Source organism: Phocoena sinus, chromosome 3, assembly GCF_008692025.1.
Source record: "Phocoena sinus isolate mPhoSin1 chromosome 3, mPhoSin1.pri, whole genome shotgun sequence".
NCBI lineage: Eukaryota > Metazoa > Chordata > Mammalia > Artiodactyla > Phocoenidae > Phocoena > Phocoena sinus.
Window position 1 is genome coordinate 56,589,427 of NC_045765.1, and position 25,687 is coordinate 56,615,113.

A 25,687-nucleotide genomic window follows, 5' to 3' on the forward strand; every position below is an offset into this window, starting at 1 on the left:
GGAAGGTTTGAATGGTCAAGGCCTATGGCTGTTGATCTTGCTCTGAGGCTGTAACTTCGACAGTCCGGTGAGAGAAGCGGAGAAGGTCGACTCCAGCCTATCTGGTCGAGAGGCATAGCTATCGTCTGGTTAAATCGCCTCCGTTCCCCAGATTTCCTTGAATTCTGCTAGAGTCTTCGCTTGTGTGTGATTCCCTGCCTACTTCTCTTCCTCCTGAAGGCAAGTCTCAGACTCAAACCTGAGGTAAGCCCAGAGCTGTGTCCTCCTTGGAATCACGGGCCTCGCAAACAGAGGTTAGGGGGACAAAACAGGCATTATCGCGAGTTAGGAGACCTGAGTTCCTTCCTGTAAGGAGTCACGAGCTATGTGGCTCCTAACAAGTCCAGGTCCTCTTTTCATTCCATCTTTAAGGTCCTGAGGTTGCCTTTCGGTCAGTTCAGGTTCCGCTGGAAAGGCCAAACCGCTTCGGCAAGTGCTATTTAATCTTCAAGCCAAGATGTGGTTCACCGTTTAGGAATGCCCCCTCCTTAATATTGATCCGCTTGGTTGCTGCTGGAAAGGGTGGAGGAGGTTCTGACAGCTAGACCATCTGTGATGTACCTGTGTAGATGACATTCTCCCTCTCTTAGCTACGTTTTATTTTTTCTTAGTGAGAACTCGGAGACCATGTCTGCAGAATTCTTTTCATCTACAAGAGAGGAGGGAAGCCCTGGTTCAGGACCTAGTTTTAGGGCCAATCAGAGGAAGATATTAAACCTGCTCCTGGAGAGAGATACTTCCTTTTCCATCAGTTCAGATCTCCCTAGAACCCCAGTGGAGAAGAAACTTTTTGGTGATTCTGCAAACCTAAGCATTTTGTCTGGGTAAATCCACTTTTTCTTTTCACACCATATCTCCTTTGCTCTTCTAAACAGTTTTTGGGTTTTTAAAAATTATCCTGGCTCAGAGATCAGGGTTTAAGTCTTAGTTCTGCCCTTGACTAGCCATGTGACCGTTTTGAGTCTCAGGCTTCTTTTCTGTGACATAATATCTTACTAGGATCTTGTGAGAATCAAATGATGTGATGTCTGGGAAAAGTCTTTGAAAACTTTATTGCATTATATGAGTTTCCACTTATTAGTACTACTGTTAACGTTACTGTTACTGTACTTCAAATTCTGGTCATGCTATGCCCTCATGCGTCAGCTAATCAACAAAGTTGGAGAATCACAAATCAGAGAAGTACTGGAGACTCCAGGGAGAAATCAAATCTGTGTTGTTATGTTGCTCAGGGCAAAAGATGTGTGGTCAAGACCCACCTCAGCCAATTTTTTAAAAATTCCCTTGTCTCAATATGTTGGTGAGGAGAAAATGACGTACAGATTATTAGAGTAGAGAAAAGGTGGGAGATTTTTCTCAGCCTAATCTGAAATACTTCCAAAAAACAATTAGCTTTATTTGGACACTGCTCAGATTATGTGATAGTCATTGAGGGGTGTTTCAAATGAAGAAGATAATGTGATCTTTGCCTTTTAAGGATATTACAACCTAATGGGAATCTTGATGTATTATTATGTCTCAACAGAGAAACCCCAAAACGTTGCCTTAATCTTTCGAATCTTAGCAGCGGGGAGATGTCTGCCACTCAGTTTACCACGTCTTCAGACCTTGATGAAACTGGTAGGGAAAAGGGAGGTAAAAGCCTCAAGGGAAGGAATAACTGTTAGAGGTGAGGACAGAGTAGTAGGATAGAGATGGAAGGTGGTAAAAGTAAATAGAGAACCTTGAAGATGGAATTCTTTGAGTACCTAGAGGATTTTTGAGGAGAATGATTCAGCCAATGGGAAGAGAATTGACCCCAATAGGAGTCACTTTGCATTGAGAAGGTTAGACAAGAAGGAATATTTTGTTGACTGATTGTGGGAATGAAAGTGGTAGTTAAAGATGAAAAGTTTTATGCCCTAGTCTAATCTCAGCAGAGGCAAAGAAACCAACATAAAGAAATACTTTGTCAACTAATTCTTATGTGTTTTTATAGGGTGTGTACCCCAAAGGAATGTGTTTTACTAGTCAACCATTTTAGTATTTGTTCTGATTTCACATTTCCTGAGTGATAAGCTTTCCTTTCTACTCATGGAAAAAATCTCTGTACTTTAGCATAATGCACTGCTAATCAGAATTTTTTCTTTCCATGACACATGTAAATTCTTAAGTTTCCATGAACTTGTACCTTATACCATGGTACCTTGTACCATGAAACTGGTACCTATCAAGAGCCTTTGTGTTCACAAGGCCAGCTTTTGAAATTAATATGGCTCACTGGTAATGAAGAAAATGAGAAGGAAAGACAAAATGCATGGACAAGAATAACTCTTCACATCTGATTGCAGGTCACTTGGATTCTACAGGACCTGAGGAAATACAGTTAGCTGGGATGTAAGTTCTTTTGCGAAATGAGCCCCATGCTAAAGCCTTTTCAACACTCGCCTGGGAATTTTATCCTATGCAGACTCTGTAGAGTAGAGAATGTTTCACTTTAGATATAAGTGGGCTTGGGGGCCTAGATTCTTCCCTTGAAATGTTTTTAAGTTTCCAAGATCTAAATTGTGTTGTGAAAATGAAGGCTATTCATTTTAACCATCACACACAATCAGTATTGTCTTTAGAATGGAGGAGAATGGTATACTGCACTTAGATGGAGTATATATATCTTAGTGGTTGAAAGTGTAGAGTGCAGGCTCTGGAATCATAGTGTCTGGATTCCAGTGGCTTACTACTGCTTCACCAGCTGACTCTGACAAGTTTCTTAATTTCAAGGGACCTCAGTTTCTTTATTTGTAATAAAGAAATAATAATAATGGAGATAATAATAGCACTTTACATAAATGGCTGCTGTGAGGATTAAATGAAAATGTGTACCTAATGCATACCATACATTTTATAATGTTTATTATTATTACTGTTGAAGATTCTTTGTTGGAGATCTTTTTTTAAAAATTAATCTATTAATTAATTAACTTTTGGCTGCATTGGGTCTTCGTTGCTGCACGCGGGCTTTCTCTAGTTGCGGCGAGCGGGGGCTACTCTTCGTTGTCGTGCATGAGCTCCTCATTGCAGTGGCTTCTCTTGTTGTGGAGCACGGGCTCTAGGCACATGGGCTTCAGTAGCTGTGGCATGCGGGCTCAGTAGTTGTGGCTCGTGGGCTCTAGAGTGCAGGTTCAGTAGTTGTGCACAGGCTTTGTTGTTCCGCAGCATGTGGGATCTTCCCGGACCAGGGATCGAACCCATGTCCCCTGAATTGGCAGGCGGATTCTTAACCACTGAGCCACCAGGGAAGTCCCGTTTTGGAGATCTTAAAATGTTCAATCAGAGTACTCAGGACTGAAAAGTAATTTTAGTTCAACTTCTTAAATTTATCATAAATTTTCCATTTGACTGTTTTAATCTTTTTATAGTATTATTCTTCGATGTTTAGATGAATTAGGTGCCACTTTCATGCACTAGGGAAGGCTTTCCATGAGTATTTTTAATCAATACATGTGAAAATTTTACTTTATATTGCCTGTATTTTCTTTGAATTGTTTATATGTCCTAACCCAGGTAAACTAGATAAAATCTGGAAAGGGAGGATAGAAATTTATAAAAAAATAAATATTAACTCCCAATAGTCAATGCTGAAAAATTAGAAAATTGTGTCTGCATAAGATGTAGGACAAACTCATCATCTTTGATGCATATCTATATATATGGTTATGCCAGTGAAATGAGGTCCTTATCCCCAGGATGTCACTCAATGTCGATATTTACCACAGAGAACACCCTATATATTGTTATTGGAAAAGACATATCAACTAGGTACAGGTCTCCTAGAATGGAAGAAAGGAAAAGTGGGATGTCCCAAGCCACTGAAGAATAACCAAATCCTATTTGGAGTTTAACTGACTGGCAGTTTTTTTTATCTACAGGAATTATCACCAACACCTTGTAAAATGCAGCCCAGTGAGTAACTCATCTTTCTTGGGTCTGAGTTTGTTTGTCAGGTGGGAAGCAGAGGGCTTCCAACTTACCTGTGGCTTGAGGATGCTGGATGTTCTCAGAAAACAATCTCTTGTAGGCACAGCTGTTTTGTAGCACTCCGAATGCTTTGGACCATGGCCACAGGAAGAAAGATGCAATATGTAGCTCATCCGCAAATAAAGAGAATGTGAGTGTTTTAATGGAAACCTAGATCCATTAGCAGTTTTCTTCCTTTGAGTGGAACAACTAACTCAACAGTATCATTATGAGACCTAGAGCTGTTTGTGCCTCGGTATGCTAGACAAGCAAATTGCATCACTATGGAAAAAAAATTCTTTATGGTTTGTTTTGTTTTTACCCTTTAAGGTTTGATCCTAGCTCCAAGTCTTCCACAGCAGTTCATCATTATTACTCATGTTCAGTTGATTGCAGTGTAAGGAATTTAGGACTTTTTTTCTTTTTTAAACAGATAGGGATAACTTACATAACTTGTTTACATATTCTTTGCATGGCTTCATATACAAGTCTAGGTTTCTTAATTTCTTCTTATTTAGCCCAGCTTCTTAGCCCCTATTCTGAGGAAGTCATTGTCCTTTTTCCTCTGAGTCTCAGACCATCCTTCAGTTGCAAGTTGAAACTGGCCTCTCCAAAGCTACCTAATCGCTAAGATAATTCTCTAACTAATCCCTTCAACTAATCCCATTTTCTAGCCATCTTTTTTCTTTTCCCTGCCTCCCATGCTTTCCGCCAGGTCAGTATCTATAAAAGACAGCTGCTGTTCTTCTTTGCTCACATTGCCTAAGTTATGCCCATGTTTTTGGCTGTTCTAATCAGCTTTTTCTTGAATTACAGTGCTTCCAATCTCCCTTTATAATCACTTTTTAAAAATCTCATCATTCCTTCCCCTGTCAGGCTCCCTTTTTCCTCCCTTCATTTGGCTGGTGATCATAAAATTAGTACGCTCCAGAGCAGATCTACACACCATAACAAATCCAAACCATAATTTGTATTTTCAGGGTACGTGGTCAACCTTGGTTACATATACTGTGTTTTGTAAGGATTATTCATGGCTTCATCAGATGAAATGTTTTTGGCAGGGTCTGCTGACACTTCTCTTCCTCCAGCCAATGTAGTTTTTCTTATGCAGGAAAACAGCACTTCAAAGCCCTTGGAGTGGTGGGTACCCAGGAACCTGAGGTCTCCTCTTTTTCTGCTGGTGAGTCACTGGACATCTTCCTCAAGAGTCAACTGAGGTATTGTGGGGTAGAGGATGATAGATCTGGATTTATGCCCCTTTGAATTTTTCAAAGCTGACTTGGGTGAGAAAAGAGGTTGGAGAAGTAACCTTTGAGCAGGGAAAGGGAGGAGATATCCTCTGATCTTTTTATTCATTTAAATTTAAGGAGAAGAAAAAATTCTTAAGCCTTTTAAAAAATTTCCCCTTTACTCTTTAAGTGTTTCCACCCCCCCTTCCCTGATTTTAAAAGTACTATGTGCCCATTGTGAAAATGGTATAAAAATAAACTACAGTGAGATATCATCTCACACCGCTCAGAATGGCCATCATCAAAAAATCTACAAACAATAAATGCTGGAGAGGGTGTGGAGAAAAGGGAACACTCTTTCACAGATAGTGGGAATGTAAATTGACACAGCCACTATGGAGAACAGTATGGAAGTTCCTTAGAAAACTACGAATAGAACTACCATACGACCCAGCAATCCCACTGCTGGGCATATATCCTGAGAAAACCATAATACAAAAAGAGTCATGTACCAAAATGTTTATTGCAGCTCTATTTACAATAGCCAGGACATGGAAGCAACCTAAGTGTCCATCAACAGATGAATGGATAAAGGAGATGTGGTACATATATACAATGGAATATTACTCAGCCATAAAAGAAACGAAATTGAGTTATTTGTAGTGAGGTGGATGGACCTAGAGCCTGTCATACAGAGTGAAGTAAGTCAGAAGGAGAAAAACCAATACCATATGCTAACACATATATATGGAATCTAAGAAAAAAAAAAAAAGGTCATGAAGTACCTAGGGGTAAGACGGGAGTAAAGACACAGACCTACTAGAGAATGGACTTGAGGATATGGGGAGGAGGAAGGGTAAGCTGGGACAAAGTGAGAGAGTGACATGGACATATATACACTACCAAATGTAAAATAGATAGCTAGTGGGAAGCAGCGGCATAGCACAGGGAGATCAGTTTGGTGCTTTGTGACCACCTAGAGGGGTGGGATAGGGAGGGTGGGAGGGAGGGAGACGCCGCAAGAGGGAAGAGATATGGGAACATATGTATATGTATAACTGATTCACTTTGTTATAAAGCAGAAACTAACACACCATTGTAAAGCAATTATACTCCAATAAAGATGTTTAAAAAATAAATAAATAAAAGAAAATATAAAAAAGAAAATAGCTACCTCATAGAGAAAAACCACTATTAACATTTTACCTCATTTCTTTCAATCTTTTAACCATGTGTACAGTTTTACAAAGTTGAGGTCTTATCATGTATATAACTTCATATCCTGTTATTTTAAGTTAATATTAAAACTCTTAGTAAACATTACTTTTTAAGGGATGCTTTTATTCTAACACCTATGTACAATACTTCCCGATTGTTGGACACTTAGGAGTATCCACATTTTGCTTTTACAAATAATGCTATCATGTAAGTTCTTGAGCACAAATTTTTGCCTATGTTAAAAATTTTTTTATTTAGGATTAGTACCAAGACACATAATTACTGGATTAAAGGGTTTAAATATTTTTTAAGATTTTTGATACATATTGCCAAATTCCTTTCCAAAAAAAGTTCTAAGAATTTACGTTTTCAGGAGCAATCCATGGCTCATTTGGATAATTTGTTATCACTTTAAAAAAATTGCTAATTAGATGGGTAAAATGTTTTATTTTATGTTAAAAATAATTAGTAATGATTTCATGTGACTATTAGCCGTGTATATTTTCTCTAGTGAATGATTGTGTACTTTGTCCATTTTGCTACTGGAGTCTTAAGTTACCCAGGCACTCACTTGTTGTGATTTTTTCTTCTTTTTTAAATTGAAGTACAGTTGATTTACAAGGTTGTGTTAGTTTCAGGTGTACAGCATCACTTGTTTTTAATAGACTATGGAGTTAAGATACTCCAGAGATTTGGATTCTAATCTCAACACTTTGGGAAAGCCATTTTAACATATCCCATGCTAAGTAGATAAAGCTGATCATGTTTCAGATTTTTGATTCCTTGGAGTAGGGGAAGACTTGGAGCATGGTAAATTACTACATAATCTTCTGTATATGTGTGTGTGATTTTTTTTTAATGTAGTAAAATATACATAACATTTACCATCTAAACCATATTTTTGTGTACAACCCAGTGGCATTAAGTACGTTCACAGTGTTGTACAACTATCAGCACTATCCATTTCAGAATTTTTTCATCCTTCAAAACAGAAGCTGTCTACCCATTAAATAATAACTGTGCTTGTCTCCCTCTGGTAACCTCTAGTCTCTTTTCTGTCTCTGTGAATTTGACTACTCTAGGTACTTCATGTAAGTAGAATCATATAATATTTGTCCTTTTGTTTCTGGCTTATCTCACTTAGCATAATGTCTTCAAGGTTCATCCGTATTGTAGCATGCATCAGAATTTCATTCCTTTTTATGGCTGGATAATATTCCATCATATGAATATACTGCATTTTGTTTATCCATTAATCTGTTGATGGACATTTGAGTTGTTTACACCTTTTGGCTATTGTGAATAATGCTGCTGTGAACATTCGTATAAAAATATCTTCAAACCCCTGCTTTCATTCTTTGGGGTATATACCAAGAAATGGAATTACTGGTCATATACGGTAATTCTATGTTTGATTTTTTTGGGGAACCACCATACCGTTATCCATAGCGACTGCACCATTTGACATTTCCCACAGCAATGTACAAGGGTTCCAATTTCTCCATATCCTTGCCAACACTTGTTATTTTCTGGGGTTTTTTGTTTGTTTGTTTGTTTAATAGTAGCTATCCTAATGGGTACAAAGTAGTATCTCATTGTGGTTTTGATTTGCATTTCCCTGATGACTAGTTATGTTTTGTATCTTTTCATGTGCTGATTGGTCATTTGTATATCTGTGGAGAAATGTCTATTCAAGTCCTGTTTGCTTCTGTTGTTATTGTTGCTATTGTTGTTATTGAGTTGTGGGAGTTCTTTATATATTCTGAATTTAATCCCTTATCAGATATGTGATTTGCAAATATTTTATCCTATGGGTAGCCTTTTCACTTTTTTGATAGTATTCATGTGATTTGCAAATATTTTATCCTATGGGTTGCCTTTTCACTTTTTTGATAGTATTCTTCAGTGCACAAAATTTTTAATTTTGATGAAATCCAGTTTATCTATTTTTTCTTTTGTTGCTTGTGGTTTTGTGTAATATCCAAGAAATCATTGCCAAATCCAAGGTTGTAAAGCTTTCCTCCTATTTTCTTCTAAGAGTTTTATAGTTTTAGCTCTTACATTTAGGTCTTTGATTCATTTTGAGTTAATATCTGTATATGGTGTAAGGTAAGGGTCCTGGATAGTTTTTAATATTGTCAATATAATTCATAGGACAATGGAAACTTGGTGGAAAGTGAAATGAAACATCTGGACAGTCCTATTACTACAGTTTCAAAATTAGATAAAAATCCAGAGCTAGGAGAAAACCAGACAGAGGAGATTTCAGATGAATTGATGGAGTTTTCTCTGGAAGATCAAGAGGCCAAGGTAAAGTACTCTCTGATGGTGTTTTTGCATTTTTCAAATTCCTTCATTCTTTTTAATTAATTAAGTTTTTGGCTGCGTTGGGTCTTAGTTGCAGCACGTGGAATCTTTCATTGTTGCGGGTGGGTTTCTTTCTAGTTATGGCACACGGGCTTCTCTCTAGTTGTGGTGCACAGGCTCCAGACCATGTGGGCTCTGTAGTTGCGGTGCATGGGCTTAATTGCCCTGCGGCATGTGGGATCTTAGTTCTCCAACCAGGGATCAAACCTGCGTCCCCTGCGTTGGAAGGTGGATTCTTAACCACTGGACCACCAGGGAAGTCCTAAATTCTTTCATTCTTGAATAAATAATATTGTGTATCTAATATGTTGCAGCCACTGTACTATGTGGTAGGTCTGCAGAGATCAAGAAGACATGGTCTCTATACTCTAAGGGCTACCTGACTGATAGGGTATCAGGTCATCGTGGGACTCTTATTACTGCTGGGTGAGAAGGTTCGTTAGCAGTTTGAGTAGATCACCATCAATGTAATCTTGTGTAAGTGATGCCTCCAGAATAATAGTAATAGATGGGATATACTTAGCATGATTTTTTAGGTATTTTACAATATATATTTTTGTCTTTTATCCTCCCCATATCATTGAGAGGAATATCTGAAGCCTGTAGCTTATTGGCGATGTACTGAAATATCAAAGATAGTTTCTGAGGCAGTTAGATTTTCTGAATCAACTTCATTTATTTGAAACAAATATGTGTAGGGGTGTTTTTTGTTTTTTGTTTTGGCCTTGCCTTGTGGCATGGGGGATCTTCCCCAACCAGGGATTGAACCTGCACCCCCTGCATTGGAAACATGGAGTCTTAACCACTGGACTGCCAGGGAAGTCCAGAGGGTGTGTTTTTTAAACTTATTCATTTTACAAGGTAATATGATATAGCTGAGTTAGAACCCTTGGATTCTGGTCCTCATTCTCTTATGTAGTGTTATGACCATGAACAAGACACTTAACCACTCTAAGGCTCAGTTTCTCAAATATAAAATGGAGAGCATAATGATAATAAACACTTCCACAAGAGAATCATTGTTAATATGATAAAGTATTAAAAGCAGTTTGTAATAATATACCTACTTTATTATTGTTAGTAAAAACTAGTATAGGCTGTTAACAATATTCAATAAGTATTTATTAGGAGGCTGGTATGCACCAGGTGCTGTGCTAGAACTAAGAACAGAGTCATGATTAAGATGGACAAGATTCCTAATTTTCATGTAGTTCCTATTTGTATTTTTTCTAGTCAAGAAGATAGATAATGCAAGTAAGTCAATAAACAAGATAATGATTGTCAAAAGTGCTGTGAATGGCAGAGTGATAGGAAAAAGGGACCTAGGAGTTTGGGATGGTACTACTTTTAACTTCAATCTGAGTAACTGGAGAAATGGTGACACTGTAATGAATTTGAAAAGAAACATGAATTCAAAGGGAATAAGATGTGTTCAGTTTTGGACATTTCAGTTAGAGGCAGTAACAGGAAGCTTAAATGGAAATACTGAATGAGGAATTGGAACCATCAGAGCTGGAAATGTACGTTTCAGAACCATCTGCATAGAGGAGAAAATGAAGGCTAGCAACTCCAAGTTTAAAAGCAGAGAGAAAGTTTGTGAAGAAGGAGTAATAGCCACTGAAGAGTCTAATAATGAGGTAGATACATAACAGGAATAACATCATTCAAGGATCAGAAAGGAGAGATCTAGGGCACAGAGGTGTCAATTTTATTTTCATCACCCCACACAGAAATTCTTTGTAGAGTTGTATAGTTTTAACTCTTAAATTTGGGTCTTGTTCCATTTTGAATTAAGTTTTGCTTATGGTGTAAGGTAAGGGTCCAATTTCATTCTCTTGCATGTGAATATCCAGTTTTCCCTGCCCTGTTTGTTGAAAAGCCTGTCTTTTCCTCATTGAAAGGTCTTGGCACCACTGTCAAAAATCATTTGACTGTGTATGTGAGGGTTTATTTCTGGACTCCCTATTCTATTCTGTTGGTCTAGGTGTATCTTTACAGAACCATAGTTCCAATTACTGTAGCTTTGTAATAAGTCATTTTATATATTTTCTTATTTCACAAAGTATATTTGAATATATTCTCCTTGAAAGAAAATTAGGGTTAATTAGCCTTGGGTATTATGTTTTTCTGACCACTATTCCCAATCCTGATTGAAGGATGACTTTGAGATTACTTGGGGTTAGAGGGAAAAGTCAAGAGCATGGGAGTCAATAGAGCATATTGGTCTAAAAAGTACGGACTCTAGAGCCAGATTGCCTGGGTTCGTAGCTTGACTCTGCCACTTTTACCTGTATGGGTGAGTCATATGATCTTGCTATGCCTCAATTTCTTTTTAATTAATAATTAATTTGTTTGTTTGTTTGTGGCTGCGTTGGGTCTTCGTGCCTGTGCGCAAGCTTTCTCTAGTTGTGGCGAGCGGGGACTACTCTTTGTTGCGTGCTCGGGCTTCTCATTGGGTGGCTTCTCTTGTTGCAGAGCATGGACTCTAGGTGTTCTTCCTATGTTTTCCTCTAAGAGTTTTATAGTGTCCAGTCTTACATTTAGGTCTCTAATATATTTTGAGTTTATTTTTGTGTATGGTGTTAGGGAGTGTTCTAATTTCATTCTTTTACATGTAGCTGTCCAGTTTTCCCAGCACCACTTATTGAAGAGACTGTCTTTTCTCCACTGTATATTCTTGCCTCCTTTATCAAAGGTAAGGTGACCATATGTGTGTGGGTTTATCTCTGGGCTTTCTGTCCTGTTCCATTGATCTATATTTATGTTTTTGTGCCAGTATCATACTGTCTTGGTTACTTTGTAGTGTAGTCTGAAGTCAGGGAGCCTGATTCCTCCAGCTCTGTTTTTCTTTCTCAAGATTGCTTTAGCTATTTGGGGTCTTTTGTGTTTCCATACAAATTGTGAAATTTTTTGTTCTAGTTCTGTGAAAAATGCCACTCGTAGTTTGATAGGGATTGCATTGAATCTGTAGCTTGCTTTGGGTAGTATAGTCATTTTCACAATGTTGACTCTTCCAATCCAAGAACATGGTATATCTCTCCATCTATTTGTATCATCTTTAATTTCTTTCATCAGTGTCTTATAATTTTCTGCATACAGGTCTTTTGTCTCCTTAGGTAGGTTTATTCCTAGATATTTTATTCTTTTTGTTGCAGTGGTAAATGGGAGTGTTTTCTTAATTTCACTTTCAGATTTTTCATCATTAGTGTATAGGAATGCCAGAGATTTCTGTACATTAATTTTGTATCCTGCTACTTTACCAAGTTCATTGATTAGCTCTAGTAGTTTTCTGGTAGCATCTTTAGGATTCTCTATGTATAGTATCATGTCCTCTGCAAACAGTGACAGCTTTACTTCTTCTTTTCCGATTTGGATTCTTTTTATTTCTTTTTCTCCTCTGATTGCTGTGGCTAAAACTTCCAGAACTATGTTGAGTAATAGTGGTGAGAGTGAGCAACCTTGTCTTCTTCCTGATCTTAGTGGAAATGATTTCAGTTTTTCACCATTGAGGACAATGTTGGTTGTGGGTTTGTCATATAAGGCCTTTATTATGTTGAGGAAATTTCCCTCTATGCCTACTTTCTGGAGGGTTTTTATCATAAATGGATGTTGAATTTTGTCGAAAGCTTTCTCTGCATCTGTTGAGATGATCATATGTTTTCTCTCCTTCAATTTGGCAGCAGGATTCTTAACCACTGGGCCACCAGGGAAGTTCCTGAGCTTTTCTTTGTGAGAAGTTTTGTTTTGTCGTTGTTGTTTTTAATTATTTTATTTTATTTTTTGGCTGCGCCGCATGGCATGCGAGATCTTAGTTCCCTGACCAGGGATTGAACCCATGCCACCTGCACTGGAAACGTGGAGTCTTAACTACTGGACCTCCAGGGAAGTCCCTGTGAGAAATTTTAAAATTACTGATTTAATCTCTTTATTTTTTGCAGGTCTAGTCAGATTTTCTGTTTTTTTTCTTGACAATAGTTTTTGCCTTTTTAGGAATTTTCCTGTTTAATCTAAGTTTTCTCATTCATTAGAATATAATTGTTCATAGTATACCATTATGATTTTTAAAAATTAATTAATTTATTTATTTATTTTGGCTGAGCCAGGTCTTAGTTGAGGCATGTGGGATCTTTCAGTTGCGGCATGCGGGCTCTTAGTTGCAGCATGCATGTAGGATCTAGTTCCCCAACCAGGGATCAAACCTGGGTGCCCTGCATTGGGAGCACAGAGTCTTACCTACTGGACCACCAGGGAAGTCCCCATTATGATGTTTTAAAAACTCTATATGATTGGTTGTAATGTCCTCTCTTTCATTTGTGATTTTAGTAATTTGGGTCTTTTCTCTTTTTTTCCTGGTCAGTCTAGCTAAAGGTTTATCAATTTTGTTGATTTTTTCAAAGAAACAACTTTTGGTTCTGTTGTTTTTCTCTATTGTTTTTCTATTTTCTACTTCACTGAGTTTTGCTCTAATCTGTCTTATTTCCTTCCTTCTGCTTGCTTTGGATTTAGTTTCTTCTTTAGTGGAGGTTAGGTCATTGACTTGAATTCTTCCTTCTTTTTTATTATAGATATTTACAGCTATAAATTTCATCTAAGCACTGGTTTAGTTGCATATTTACCTAAGTTTTTGTATGTTATATCTTCATTATCATTCATCGCAAAGTATTTTCTGATTTCCCTTGTGATCTTTTTTGACCTACTGGTTATTTAGGAGTGTGGTAATTTCTACACATTTGTGAGTTTTCCAGATTTTTTTCTATTATAAATTTCTAACTATTCCATTGTGATCAGAGAACATACTTTGTATCACTTCAATCCTTTAAAATTTATTGAGGCTTGTTTTATGTCCCAGTATATAGTCTATCCTGGAGAATGTTCCATGTGTATTTGAGAAGAATGTATATTCTACTGTTTGTTGGGTACAGTATTCTATAGATGTCTGTTAGATCTATTTGGTTTATAGTATTGCTTCAGTTTTTGAGCTTTCTAAAAATGGAACCATACTGAATGCGGCCATCACTGGCCTTGCTATTCTCACCACAGCATTTGTTGTTCCTTCAGCCTGAAACACTCTTCCCCTGGGAAAACATGATTTTCTCCCTCATTTCGGTCTCTTATCTCCACATATGTCACCTTAACAGAAAGGCCTTTCCCGACAAACTTCTAACCCCAATATTTTTCCTGTCTTTTATCCTTCTTTATTTTTTACTTACAGCACTTTTCATTACATGAAAGTACAGAGTATATTTATTTGTTTGTCTCTTCCACTCTCTGATTCACTGCTGTGTCACCTGGTATGTACTTAAAAATTGTCAAACAGGTATGTGAATGTGGAAGTCTGGAAGTAAGAGCAGAAGTCTTGAGAGAAAAATTTGAGAGTCATCAGCATAGAGGGAAAGTTTAAATTCATGGGTAGAAAAAAGTCACCTATGGCAAGAGTGAGGAGATTGAAAAAGGGCCAGGTCCTAGCCCTGAATCCAACATCTGTTAGAGGTTTGGTAGGTGAGGAAGCTTGACAAAGAAGACTGAGAAGGAGCAACAGAGAGGTAGAAGCATCACAGTTCTTTTAGTAAACAGTTGTCTATACTAGGACTAAACTAAGAAACTAGGCTGTGCCATTGAAGCTAAATAAGGGATTAGCCAAGTCAGTGGAAGGCACTGTGAAATTCAGGATGATACATGGCTAAAGAAGTGACCGTCTGATATGACAACAAGAAGATTGTTGATAACCTTGACAAGAGCAGTAGAGCGGTACAGACAGAAGCCAAGACTATGTGTGCTGAAGAGCATATAAGCCATGAGGAAATGATGATGCCTCCTCAGTTTACAAAGTAATAATTATCTAATTTAACATTTAAATAAAATCTGCAAGTAGAATTGAACTTTTCTCCTTTCTGGCCTTCGCAATGCTTTAAAACTCCCAGATTTGGAAAGTGTTCATTGATTCCTTAAACAATGAAAGCCATTAGTTGGTAGATCTAAGAGAGCTGGTCCTGGGATCTCCCCTCACCAGCTTCTGGTAATTGGGAAACTTCTAACTGGCTAGACAAATCTAAAGTATCATTATCATCATTCCTCTATGACCTAGCACTTATACTCCTTGCAATAAGTTGCCATTTGTTTTTATATAAATGTATTGGAAAGTATCTGTCAAAACAGTAGTGGCTGTTTCTGTTTGTTAAAGTCGTTTTTTGCTATCGTTTATTTCTGGCTTCTTGTCCTTGGACAATATGAAACCCAAAGAGATGTTTATCACCTTCGTTATCACCATCATAATAGCTACCAAAAACCTAAAGCTTCAGTGCAACAGAATAGATATTCGAGAAACAGAGTCATGCATATATGGTCAATTGATAATAAACCAAGACACAAAAGCAATTAAATGGAGAAAGCATAGTCTTTTCAACAAGTTGTGCTGGAGCAATTGAAAATCCATCTGAAAAACAAAAACAAAAACTTCAATCTATACTTCACACCATATATAGAAATTAGCACAAAATGGATCATGGGCCTAAATATAAAACCTAAAACTGTAAAACAACTGAAGGAAAAAAACAGGAGGAAAATGTTTGTGACCTTGTGTTAGGCAAAGATTTCTTAGATGTAATACTAATACATGGATACATTTCACTTAGTAGATAATTAATTCAAACTCTTTAAAATGAGCCCTTAGCTTAATAATTACAGTGTGTTCTAGAGAGGCTCTTTTGGTTAAAAGAAACAAAGATTGCACTAAGGCCAGCAAATTTGAAATTCTGATCTGGCTTCCTCCTGCATTCTTCTCAGGGCAAAACTAAAGTTATATGAAGGGAAGTCTGTCATGGAGGCTGGGTAGCCTACTCCTCAGTTCTTCACCACATTTCCTCTACCACCATACCTTTGGTTCATCCATCCATTCATTGGCGTCATGGCCTTTGACTATATCTCTTGGCTTCTTCCTTTTAATAAAGCTTTGGCTTCTGCTGCTGCCTAATTATTTTGATATTTTCCAAGTTAGACTCTCAGAGAGGGAACCTGATTGGCCCAGGTTATGTTTACATATTCTTGACCACTAAATAGGAGTGTTCAGTCAGCAATATGGTCCAGTCACCAGTGGCTTGGAGTAGGGTTGTGGAGACATAGGGAGATGACTGGCAGGGGTCCAAAGGAAAAGGTAGGTATAGAATGTTGGTATATCAAATGTGAACTGTACCTTCAACTGGTACCATGAACAATGGGGTTTTCCTTGGGACCATGGGTGTGACAAACATTGTAGTGTAGATATAGTTATTGTAAAGTAAAATACTGATGTTCATGTTTTCTTCTCCTAGAAACCATTTATTATCAAATATGTGTTCTAATTTTGGCTCTCTTATCTCTTATTTAGGAGGTCTAGCATCCTCCTAAATCAATCCATGGCAATTAGTGAGGTGAGTGTATAAAGAAGGAAACAGAGGATAAGAATCTTGGATTAGTTGAAACTTGCCATCAGAGGTCTTTTAATATATCCCCCTGCCTCTGGGTATATAACACATATATCATGCCTTTCAAAGAGACAATTAGTCCATCCTCCTGTATTAAGTCTATTCCTGGGCCAGCAACTCCCAAGACTAGTTTTTCATGGTATTTAATCTACTTTTTTCCTGATGGGCTTCATAGTATCAATCCTATAATGGTCATCCTGATATTAGATTCTAGTGTTTTCTTTTCCCTTGCATGCTGCTTATTTTGCTATATTTCTTCCCCATTCATCCCCTTTAAGAAGGCTGAATGACATTTTTTCTCTCTCACTCCACAGATTGAAAATATTTAAAAAAAAATTTTTTTTTCCCAGAAAGTTCCAAAAAGTAAGCTTGAATTTGCCCACACAGGAAACTATTTACATAACATTTACATTGTATTAGGTATAGGTATAGATATTAGCTGTATTATAATCTAGAGATGATTTAAAATATACAGGAAGGACTTCCCTGGCGGTTCAGTGGTTAAGACTCCACACTTCCACTGCAGGGGGCGTGGGTTCGATCCCTGGTCAGGGAACCAAGATCCCACATGCCGTGCAGCATGGCCAAAAAATAAATAAAATACAGTATACAGGAGGATGTTCATAGATTATATACAGATACTACATGGTTTTAAGTAAGGGACTTGAGCGCCCCTAGATTTTGGTATCTGTAGTAGTCCTGGAACCAGTCTCTCACAGATACCAAGGGACAACTATATACTCTTGCTTCTTAGTACTTTTTCACCCAGGCTAACTTTTTTGGCTTGTCATCTTCAGTTTTGTCGGGTTCTTAAATCTTGATTGTCAGGGTCTTAGACTTCCTTGGTGGCGCAGTGGTTAAGAATCCACCTGCAGGGCTTCCCTGGTGGCGCAGTGGTTGAGTCCACCTGCCAATGCAGGGAACACGGGTTTGTGCCCCGGTCCGGGAAGATCCCACATGCCGTGGAGCGGCTCGGCCCGTGAGCCTGTGCGTCCGGAGCCTGTGCTCAGCAACGGGAGAGGCCACAACAGTGAGAGGCCCGCATATCACAGAAAAAAAAAAAAAAGAATCCGCCTGCCAATGGAAGGGACATGGGTTCGATCCCTGGTCCGGGAAGATCCCACATGCTGCAGAGCAACTAAGCCCGTGTGCCACAGTTACTGATCCTGTGCTCTAAAGCACACGAGCTACAACTACTGAACCCTCGTGCCACAACTACTGAAGCCCACGCGCCCCAACTACTGAGTTTGCATGCCACTGAAGCCTGCGTACTGAGCCCATGTGCTGCAACTACTGAAGCCCGTGTGCCTAGAGCCTGTGCTCTGCAACGAGAGAAGCCCCTGCAATGAGAAGCCTGCGCACTGCAACGAAGAGTAGCACACACCGCAATTAGAGAAAGCCCGCGTGCAGCAAGAAGACCCAACACAGCTAGAAAAGAAAAATTGTTTTCTGATTGTCAGGGTCTTAGGATCCCATAGAGAAACTATCATATAACTGGAGGAACTAAGCTTGCATTTGCTTTCTTCTACAAGAATTGTTATATATAAGATGGTCAGGTCAAGAATTTGGCTGGATTTAAAACATCTAGGAGAGATGGAACATCATGCAGTCTGAGGAGAAAGATGTTAATGAGGAAGGGAAGACAGGTTGCTTACCTGGGGCATTGTTTCTCAAACTTGAGTGTTTCTAGGAATTACCTGGGCATCTTGTTAGAGTGCAGATATTAAATTAGCAGGTCTGGGCTGAAGCCTAACATCTGGGATTCTGCATTTCTAACAAGCTCCCAGGAGATGTTCACAATGCTGGCCTGCAGACACACTTTAAGGAGGAAGAACCTTGGGGTTTCATATTTCCAAACAGGCATCTGAGAACAGGAGCTGCCTGTATCGCTCCTCGTCGTTGCCAGACAGTTTGAACAGTCCAGGACTGAAGCAGATGGTAAAATTCAAGGACGACACAATACCAGATAAAGTAAAAAAGAAGTATTGTTCTAGCCACAAAGAGCTCAGGAAGGTAAGAAACTTTTTAAGAAGACAGTCTCTTTAATCTTCTATCTCGTTTTCTCCACTTTTCTGGCATGGGGATTGCTTTAGTACATCTTTTGGTCTTCTTCATTACTTTTACTTTTATCTCTTCTTTCCATCTTCCTGTTTTCTTTTCTACATCTGCATCCATATATAAGATATTTAATAATAAATATGTTATATTATAGTATAATTTTGGAAATGATGTCATTGTATTGTCTTCCCAACCCTCTTTTTTAAGATCTGAGAAAGTACAAGGGAACTTTGATTGGTAAGGACATTTATTGTTGTTTTATATGCATTCTGAGAGAAATAGAATCCTAGAGCACACTTGTTTGGTGGAAAGCAAATTCTGAAAAACTTAGCCCTCATCCCCTATCCCTCCTTTAAAAAAAATCTCAATACATTTGGCTATTTTATAAAATCAGTGTATGACATTACAGAAAAATGGAAAATGCAGATAAGCAAAAAGAAGCCGTTGTGAAATGCCCATAATCCCACAGGCCAGAGATAATTACTGCTAATACTAGATGTATAGTCTTTCAGACATTTTTTAATGCAAATGTTTTTTCTTTTATTAAAGTGGCATTATAAAGTACATGTTTTCTAACCTATTTAATGATATCATGTCATATTTTCATGTCAATGAAATTTACAATATACTTTTTATTCCTTAATAGTAATCTGTAGTGTGTGGATATGATTTGTTTAATCAAGATTCTGTTATTGATCATTTATTAGAAATTTTTCTCTGTTGTAAACAACCTTACAGCCAAATCTTTGTACATATCTTTATTTTCTTAGTAAAACAAGGGGAATTATTAGATCAAAGAGTATGCATATTTTTAATGTCTCCCTCCACTCCTTCCATCCCATAGTTTTTAAACCTTTAATATGAGGACTGGGGGTGGGGGGAATCTTGTTGTCTTCAGGGTTTAGGTATAAAGAAAATGATCTCCCTCTGTGACATTAATATGGCTCAGATGCTGGAGGAAGATTCTAACCAGGGGCCTCTGATTGGTGATTTCTCCAAGGTGAGTTTGGTTACACCAATCCTATATTTCATCCTGTATTTTGGATCTGAATCTTCTCTGCTTGCAGAGGACACTAGGTTTAATTAATTATGCATCTTCACCAAGTACTCACTGATAACCTGAAATTGCTGTAGTGGTAGATCTAGGCCCTAAACCTTTCATGAGAAAGGATTCCTTATTCATTCTGGGAATATCCAGAGCAGTGGGGAAGATAAGAAGAGGCTTTCTTTTTTTTTTAGCTGTACTGTGCAGCATTCAGGATCTTAGTTTCCCAACCAGGGGTCGAACCTGTCCCCCCTGCAGTGGAAGCGCGGAGTCTTAACCACTGGACTGCCAGGGAAGTCCCAAGTATGAGGCTTTCTCTCTTTTTTTTTTTTTTAATATATTTGAAAATTATGTAAATCATACTTGGTCACTACAGAAAAGATGGAAAATGAAATGTACCCCAAATCTTGTCAGAGTATTATTGCTTTTATTTAATATTTTCTTGGTGTATATTCCTGCAGACTTTTTTATATGTATTTTCACAAACACACATTCATGTACACAAATACATTTTTTGTTTTTCCATGTTTGTTTTGTGATCTGCTGAGGTTTTTATTCCCTCTCATTTGATGTATCAGGAACATCTTTTCCTGTCAGTAAACAGTTCTGCTTCATCATTTCATCGCTTTTAATAGCAGCACAGTACTTCTTTCTTTCTTTTTTGGCTGCCCATAATTTCTTGATAAATCCTTTCTTGTAGGATATTTACTTCTACAATTTTTCCTTATGCACTATACCAAGGTGGACATATTTGTAGCTAAATCTAAAACTTTGTACCCATCCGTAATTATTTCCTTAGGATCAGTTCTTAGAAATGAAATTGCTGCATATGCATGTTATAGAGACCATTGATTTCTGAAGACATCTGAGGTTTTAAATGTCATTTGGAAAGGACAATATATGGGTCATGATCTCAAATTTGGGTATAGAGAACTTGCTATTATTTCAGCTCTTGGGTATTTCTAGGTATGTGCACTGCCGACCGTGTCAGGGAGACACCAAGATCTGAAGTACGTCAACCCAGAAACAGTAAGCAGATTTCTGGAGATGGTAACTGGTTACATAAGCTACCATCTGGTCTGTTCTGTCCCTAAAATCCCCACTTCCATTTGTATTTATTTCTGTGTTCACTCATATAGGCTCTTTATTCAACTGAAGCTGTGCTAAAGGACTCTCTTTTATATGCACCTTTGTTTTTAATTAAACAAATGATATATAATTGTTATGAAAGAAAAGAAGGAAGGAGGACGGGGAAAGGAAAAAAGTAAAAATCACCCAGTTAGGCTGAACTTACATCCTGGTTTACATGTTGCAATCCCGTTTATGCCTATTAGTGTAGGGTAATTATTAATAGTGTTCTCTTTCACTCTCAAAAGTGTCCCAGTTTGTGCAGTAATTATTTGGTCACTCTACCCATAACCTCACCACCAGAAATAAGCACTAATAATACTTTCCTTATGGCCTTACACATTTTATTCTGGCATAAGTTTTATAAAGATAGGATCGTAATAAACATGTAATTTTGCAATTAGCTTAGTAAGACATTGTAAACATCTTTCTATAGCAATAAAAAGATATCTATATTATCCTTTTAATGGCTATGTAATATTCTGTTATACTGATAATGTCTAATTTATTTAACTAAACCCCTTTTATTGAGTATTTAAGTTATTCATAGTATTTTGATAATATGAAGCAATGGTGAGATGAATATTATTGTGCCCTATCTTTATGTACTTTTCTGTTTACTTAAGATGTTAGAAAAGAAATTGTTGAAAGTGTAATTGCATTTATTTTTATAAGTATTTACAAAGTCCCCTCCAGAAAGGTTGAACCAATTGACATAACTACACGAAGCTTAAGTTTCCTCTTCTGGATATCACCCCTTTCCTTCCATATCCCTTTCGGGAAACTTGCTTTCTAATTTTACAGCAGAGGGTGGGGAATCATTTCTCATTTCTTCTTGTAAAATCAGGAGCTCTAGCTGCTACCTGTGCCCTTACAGAAGTCCTTGGGTATCTTCTCAGAGGCTGACTGCAGCCATGCCTGCCTCCAAATAAGTAGCCTGAGTGTGGTTTTCCCTGATGTCCTGGCAATGCCAGCTATTTTGGTTCTCCAAAAAGGCCATTTCCTATTTTATCCTCTTATGTGGGGTGGGGCTGCATCACTGCCATATTTCAACCACAGGGGGACTTTGGAGGCTGGGCGTACAGTGGAATGCTGTGCAAATCAGGAACTGTGTGACTGGCTCTTCTCTCCCTCAGAAGAAGCAGGATATTCAATCATAGTTTCTGTGCAGGTGGCTGCCTTGCTTTTGGGGAAGTTCCAGGGTCTGATAGAGATATTTTATATCATCGATTGCCGCTATCCATATGAGTACCTGGGAGGACACATCCAGGTAAGGTTACATTGAGGACTTAGTAGGGAAGGGGCTGGGGATAGCTCTTTATTGAGAAGTCTGGACAAAGGGTCCTGTGAACTCTAGAACCAGGGCAGATATTATATATTTGGAGCACATCAAGGCTCAGTCCTCATTCCTGTTCTCATTCTGTGTACTTTGAGCAATTTACTTTCCCTTTCCCTCTTAGACCAATCTCCCTTTTTTCTATAGGAGCCAAGAGCTCCTACCTGGAAGTAAAAACATTCATCCAAGGACTGAGAAGCACTTTGCAAACACTTAATGCTTACAGGCATTCCTCACAATGATCCCTACACTTCAGGCAGTTCCATTCTATAAACATTTATTGAGCACCTACTACATACCAAGCTCCATGCCAGGCCCTGGGGGTAGATACAGGTAGATTGCCTCTCTGAAAGTACTTATAGTCTAGCCTTCCTGAACCAAATATTTCAAGATGGTATTACAGTTATTTCTAAGTGTTGGCCCTGTTCACAGATCCTTAAGGAAATACTCAATTCTTTTACAGGGAGCTTTAAACTTGTACAGTCAAGAAGAACTGTATAACTTCTTTCTGAAGAAACCCATTGTCCCTTTGGATACTCAGAAAAGAATAATCATTGTGTTCCACTGTGAATTCTCCTCAGAGAGGGGTCCCCGCATGTGAGTGTCTACACAGGGTAGGGTGGGTGATGGAAATGGATCTTGAGTAGGGACTTACAGCCAGGGAACCTTGCCAGATCAGTTCAGACAGAGACTGAATCAATGAATACTTTCCACTGAAGTTTGAAGAATGTTAGGGAGGTGGAGGAAAGGGGTTTCTACGATTCAAAGGTTGGAAGCAGTGAAGGAAAAAGGATTGGGAATTAGGTACCAATGGAGCAAAGGAGAAAGAGTGGTGCTACTTGGACCTTGTTTTGCAAAAATAGATCTGGAGTTCCTTTTGAGTGTTAGCAAAAGTCTATTCTTCCTCCCCTTCCCCAGTGAATAGCCCATGGAATCCTGAACTTGCTTCTTTCCACCCCACCCATCCCTGGATTTTCTCTAAAGGTACCGCTCTCTGAGACAAGAGGACAGGGCTGTGAACCAGTATCCTGCACTGTACTACCCAGAGCTGTATATCCTCAGAGGGGGCTACAGAGACTTCTTTCCAGAATATATGGTAAAGGATGGGGCACATGGGGCAACGGGGGAGCCCAAACTCGGGGAAGCCTACTTTAGCATGCAGCTCCCAGGTCCTGCAAAGCCTTCTGAGAAGAAACTGCTGCTTCTTCTTAGCCACTACTTGCAGCATCTCTATTATACCTAGTAGGCAGACTGCAGGCATCAAGAGGATCCCTTACTCTGTCCCCTGCCTTTCAGGAGCTGTGCGAACCACAGAGCTACTGCCCTATGCATCACCAGGACCATAAGGCTGAGCTGCTGAGGTGTCGAAACCAGAGCAAAGCATGGGAAGGGGAGCGGCAGCTGCAGGAACAGATTGCCTTGCTGGTGAAGGATGTGAGCCCGTGATATCAGATCACCCACTGGCTGCCTAGGACTCACCAAAAGACACTATTGAAACCCTAAGCAGAAAGAGGCCATCTTCTATGCAGCTAAACCCAAGATGTTAAAAGATGTCAGCAAACCAACAGGCTGCCAAACTACTGAAATCCCAGGCCTGAGGACTGGTTAGGTGTCAGTAGAGCTCCTTGCTGGTGGGAAGTCCTGGAGCTGGCTCTGTAAGGCTGGAGCCTTGGGTTGCATAGAGATTTGTGTTGCTTCAGGGAGCTGTTGGATTCCTCTTCCTAACTGCTTGAGTCTCCTCAGAGGTCAGCCACATCTTTTTCCCCGTGGGCTTCTGGCTATGTGAGAGAGAGTTGCCCATCTTCTTTCTCTATATTTTCCTTCTTTGTTTCCCTCTCTCACCTTTTTTTAAAACGGGAAAATAAACATTGAAGAATGAGAAATGCGACTGTGAGCCCAGTCTGTTCCTAGAAGATGTGTATAAGGAAGTAATCACCACATTAAACTCCTTCGGACAAAGATGTAGCCATCTCTATTTATAGCTGAGGCCTAGGTGCTTTTCTCCAGACCATGGTTCTCAAAGTTTGGGTCCTGGTCCATCAGCATCATCTGAACTTGCTTGAAATGCAAATTTTCACAGCCCACTCCAGACCTACTAAATCAGAACATCTGAGGTTAGGGCCCAGAAATCTGGGTTTTAAAAATCTCCTTTTCAGGTGATTCTGATACATGAAAGGCTTGAGAACCACAGCTCTGGAATTAAGGAAAACTTTTTAAATTTCATTCTTCAGCAATGTTCCAGGCTTTCCTTTCCTAGACCATTCCATAGTATGAGTTGCCTAAAAGTGTGCCCCAGACTCAACACTCATTGGTATCAAGGCTCAGAAAACCAAAATAATTGCCATTCTCTAAGGCCAAGGGATAGGTCTGAGTTGGGCTCAAAAGTTCCTTATCTACAGCCTCAATGGAGTTTTGACTTTTCCCATTTTCCAAAGTTTTTTTCTCCACTCCACTTCATGTCTCACAGAGACAAGTTTAGGATTTAGGATGGTTGGAAGTAGAGATCCGTGCTATATGAAGATAGGAATAAAAGAAAAGTACCAAGCAAGATCAGTTAGACTTCAGAAAGATATTTTAAATTGCATTCTTCAGTATTATCCCAGGCTTTCCTTTCTTAGAGCTCTTTAAGGTGAGTAGGCTTTTGTCTGTGTAGTAAGGTACAGTCCTACTTGACCTGGATGGCCGTGGAATTAATTGAACATTGTCTACTCTGGCATTAACCTAGTAGTAGTGATAGCTCAGGACTAGAAAAGGACAAAGGGCTCTGAAGCCTAGACTGACATAGAATGGAGACAAAAATGATATCTTCCCAGGTTCTGGAGCAGGGAGACTTTTTTAAAGTGAGTGGGAGGGAAGGAGGGCATTAGCCATAGGGCAGCCCAACAGTGTGCCAGAGTGACTGGATTGATTTTTGCAAGGTTTGCAAGTGCTGTTCTCCCGGAATGCTGCATGCTTGCCTCACAGCAGAGGGCACTGCTGTATTCTCTAAGCCAGCCACTGCAGCCTGCAGCCTCCACTCCTAGCTGGAGCGTGTCTGTCCAGAGGGAGGCTCCCTCTCTGACCTGCCTAAGCCCTTGAGCTCAGAGCTCAGAAGGGCCGGGGGTAAAAAGGAAAGAAAAGCTTCTGCTACATTAGGTGGAAATAGCTGAGGGAAAGATGCTGCTTCCCTGTCCCACTCCACACACTTCCCCCCACCAAGCAGGAACTTCTAGTTGCCTGAGCAGGAAACTGCTGGAAGCACCTCCACTTCCAAGTGTGATGAGGGGTCCCTGACTCACTGCCTAACCTAGTGGGTCATTTCCTGATAATTCTCCCCAAAAAGGTGGAAGCAAGTCACTACCTGGGAAGAGACTGGTGCACAAGTGTTCACATTTCAGTAATCTTAAATGGAAATTCTGAGTTGCAACACATAAAACTAGGGCTTAATCAGCTATCTACTTTGTGGAAAATTATATTTGCCTAAAAGGCAACATTTTCCCATATAGTTTCTTGTAATATCTTCCCATTGTATAGGTACCGCATCACTTAATTCATGTTATTTTCAGGAACAATAATAATAGTAGCTAACAACTTTTCAGTTGTTTACTGCATGCAAGACTTCATGAACTCATTTTATATATATAAACTCATTTTCACAACAATCCTGTGAGGCAAGTATTCACTATTATGCATGTTTTACCAATAAAGAAATTGAGGAACAGAGGGATTGAGTAACTTGTTTTTTTTTAATTTATTTAATTAATTTATTTTTGGCTGCATTGGGTCTTTGTTGCTGCACACGGGCTCTCTCTAGTTGCAGCGAGCGGGGGGCTAC

At 38.9% G+C, this 25,687-nt stretch overlaps 1 protein-coding gene across 3 annotated transcripts; it reads left to right on the plus strand.

Annotated features, from left to right (window-relative positions):
• CDC25C (cell division cycle 25C) lies at nucleotides 1-23,759 on the plus strand. Of its 3 annotated transcripts, XM_032629202.1 has the most exons (15): nucleotides 1-243; nucleotides 651-863; nucleotides 1,565-1,659; nucleotides 2,370-2,415; nucleotides 3,945-3,978; nucleotides 4,094-4,183; nucleotides 5,144-5,212; nucleotides 8,634-8,789; nucleotides 18,167-18,319; nucleotides 19,263-19,364; nucleotides 20,376-20,438; nucleotides 21,709-21,807; nucleotides 22,337-22,470; nucleotides 22,858-22,969; nucleotides 23,170-23,759. In XM_032629202.1, exons 2-15 carry the CDS (start codon nucleotides 667-669, stop codon nucleotides 23,317-23,319), a joined length of 1,500 nt encoding a protein of 499 aa, XP_032485093.1. In that variant the 5' UTR covers nucleotides 1-243; nucleotides 651-666; the 3' UTR covers nucleotides 23,320-23,759. The 3 variants fall into 3 exon arrangements, with proteins under 3 accessions (XP_032485093.1, XP_032485094.1, XP_032485092.1); XM_032629203.1 differs by lacking the exon at nucleotides 651-863 and having other exon boundaries at nucleotides 12-243; XM_032629201.1 differs by lacking the exons at nucleotides 19,263-19,364; nucleotides 20,376-20,438 and having other exon boundaries at nucleotides 12-243.
• The last annotated feature ends 1,928 nt before the right edge of the window (nucleotides 23,760-25,687 follow it).

Excerpts from the sequence above, each read along its gene's own strand:
- CDC25C (XM_032629202.1), top strand. The coding sequence starts at position 667 with ATGTCTGCAGAATTCTTTTCATCTACAAGAGAGGAGGGAAGCCCTGGT. Across the intron at positions 1,660-2,369 it reads TTCAGACCTTGATGAAACTG|GTCACTTGGATTCTACAGGA; the intron begins GTAGGGAAAAGG and ends ATCTGATTGCAG. Across the intron at positions 22,970-23,169 it reads ACTTCTTTCCAGAATATATG|GAGCTGTGCGAACCACAGAG; the intron begins GTAAAGGATGGG and ends CCTGCCTTTCAG.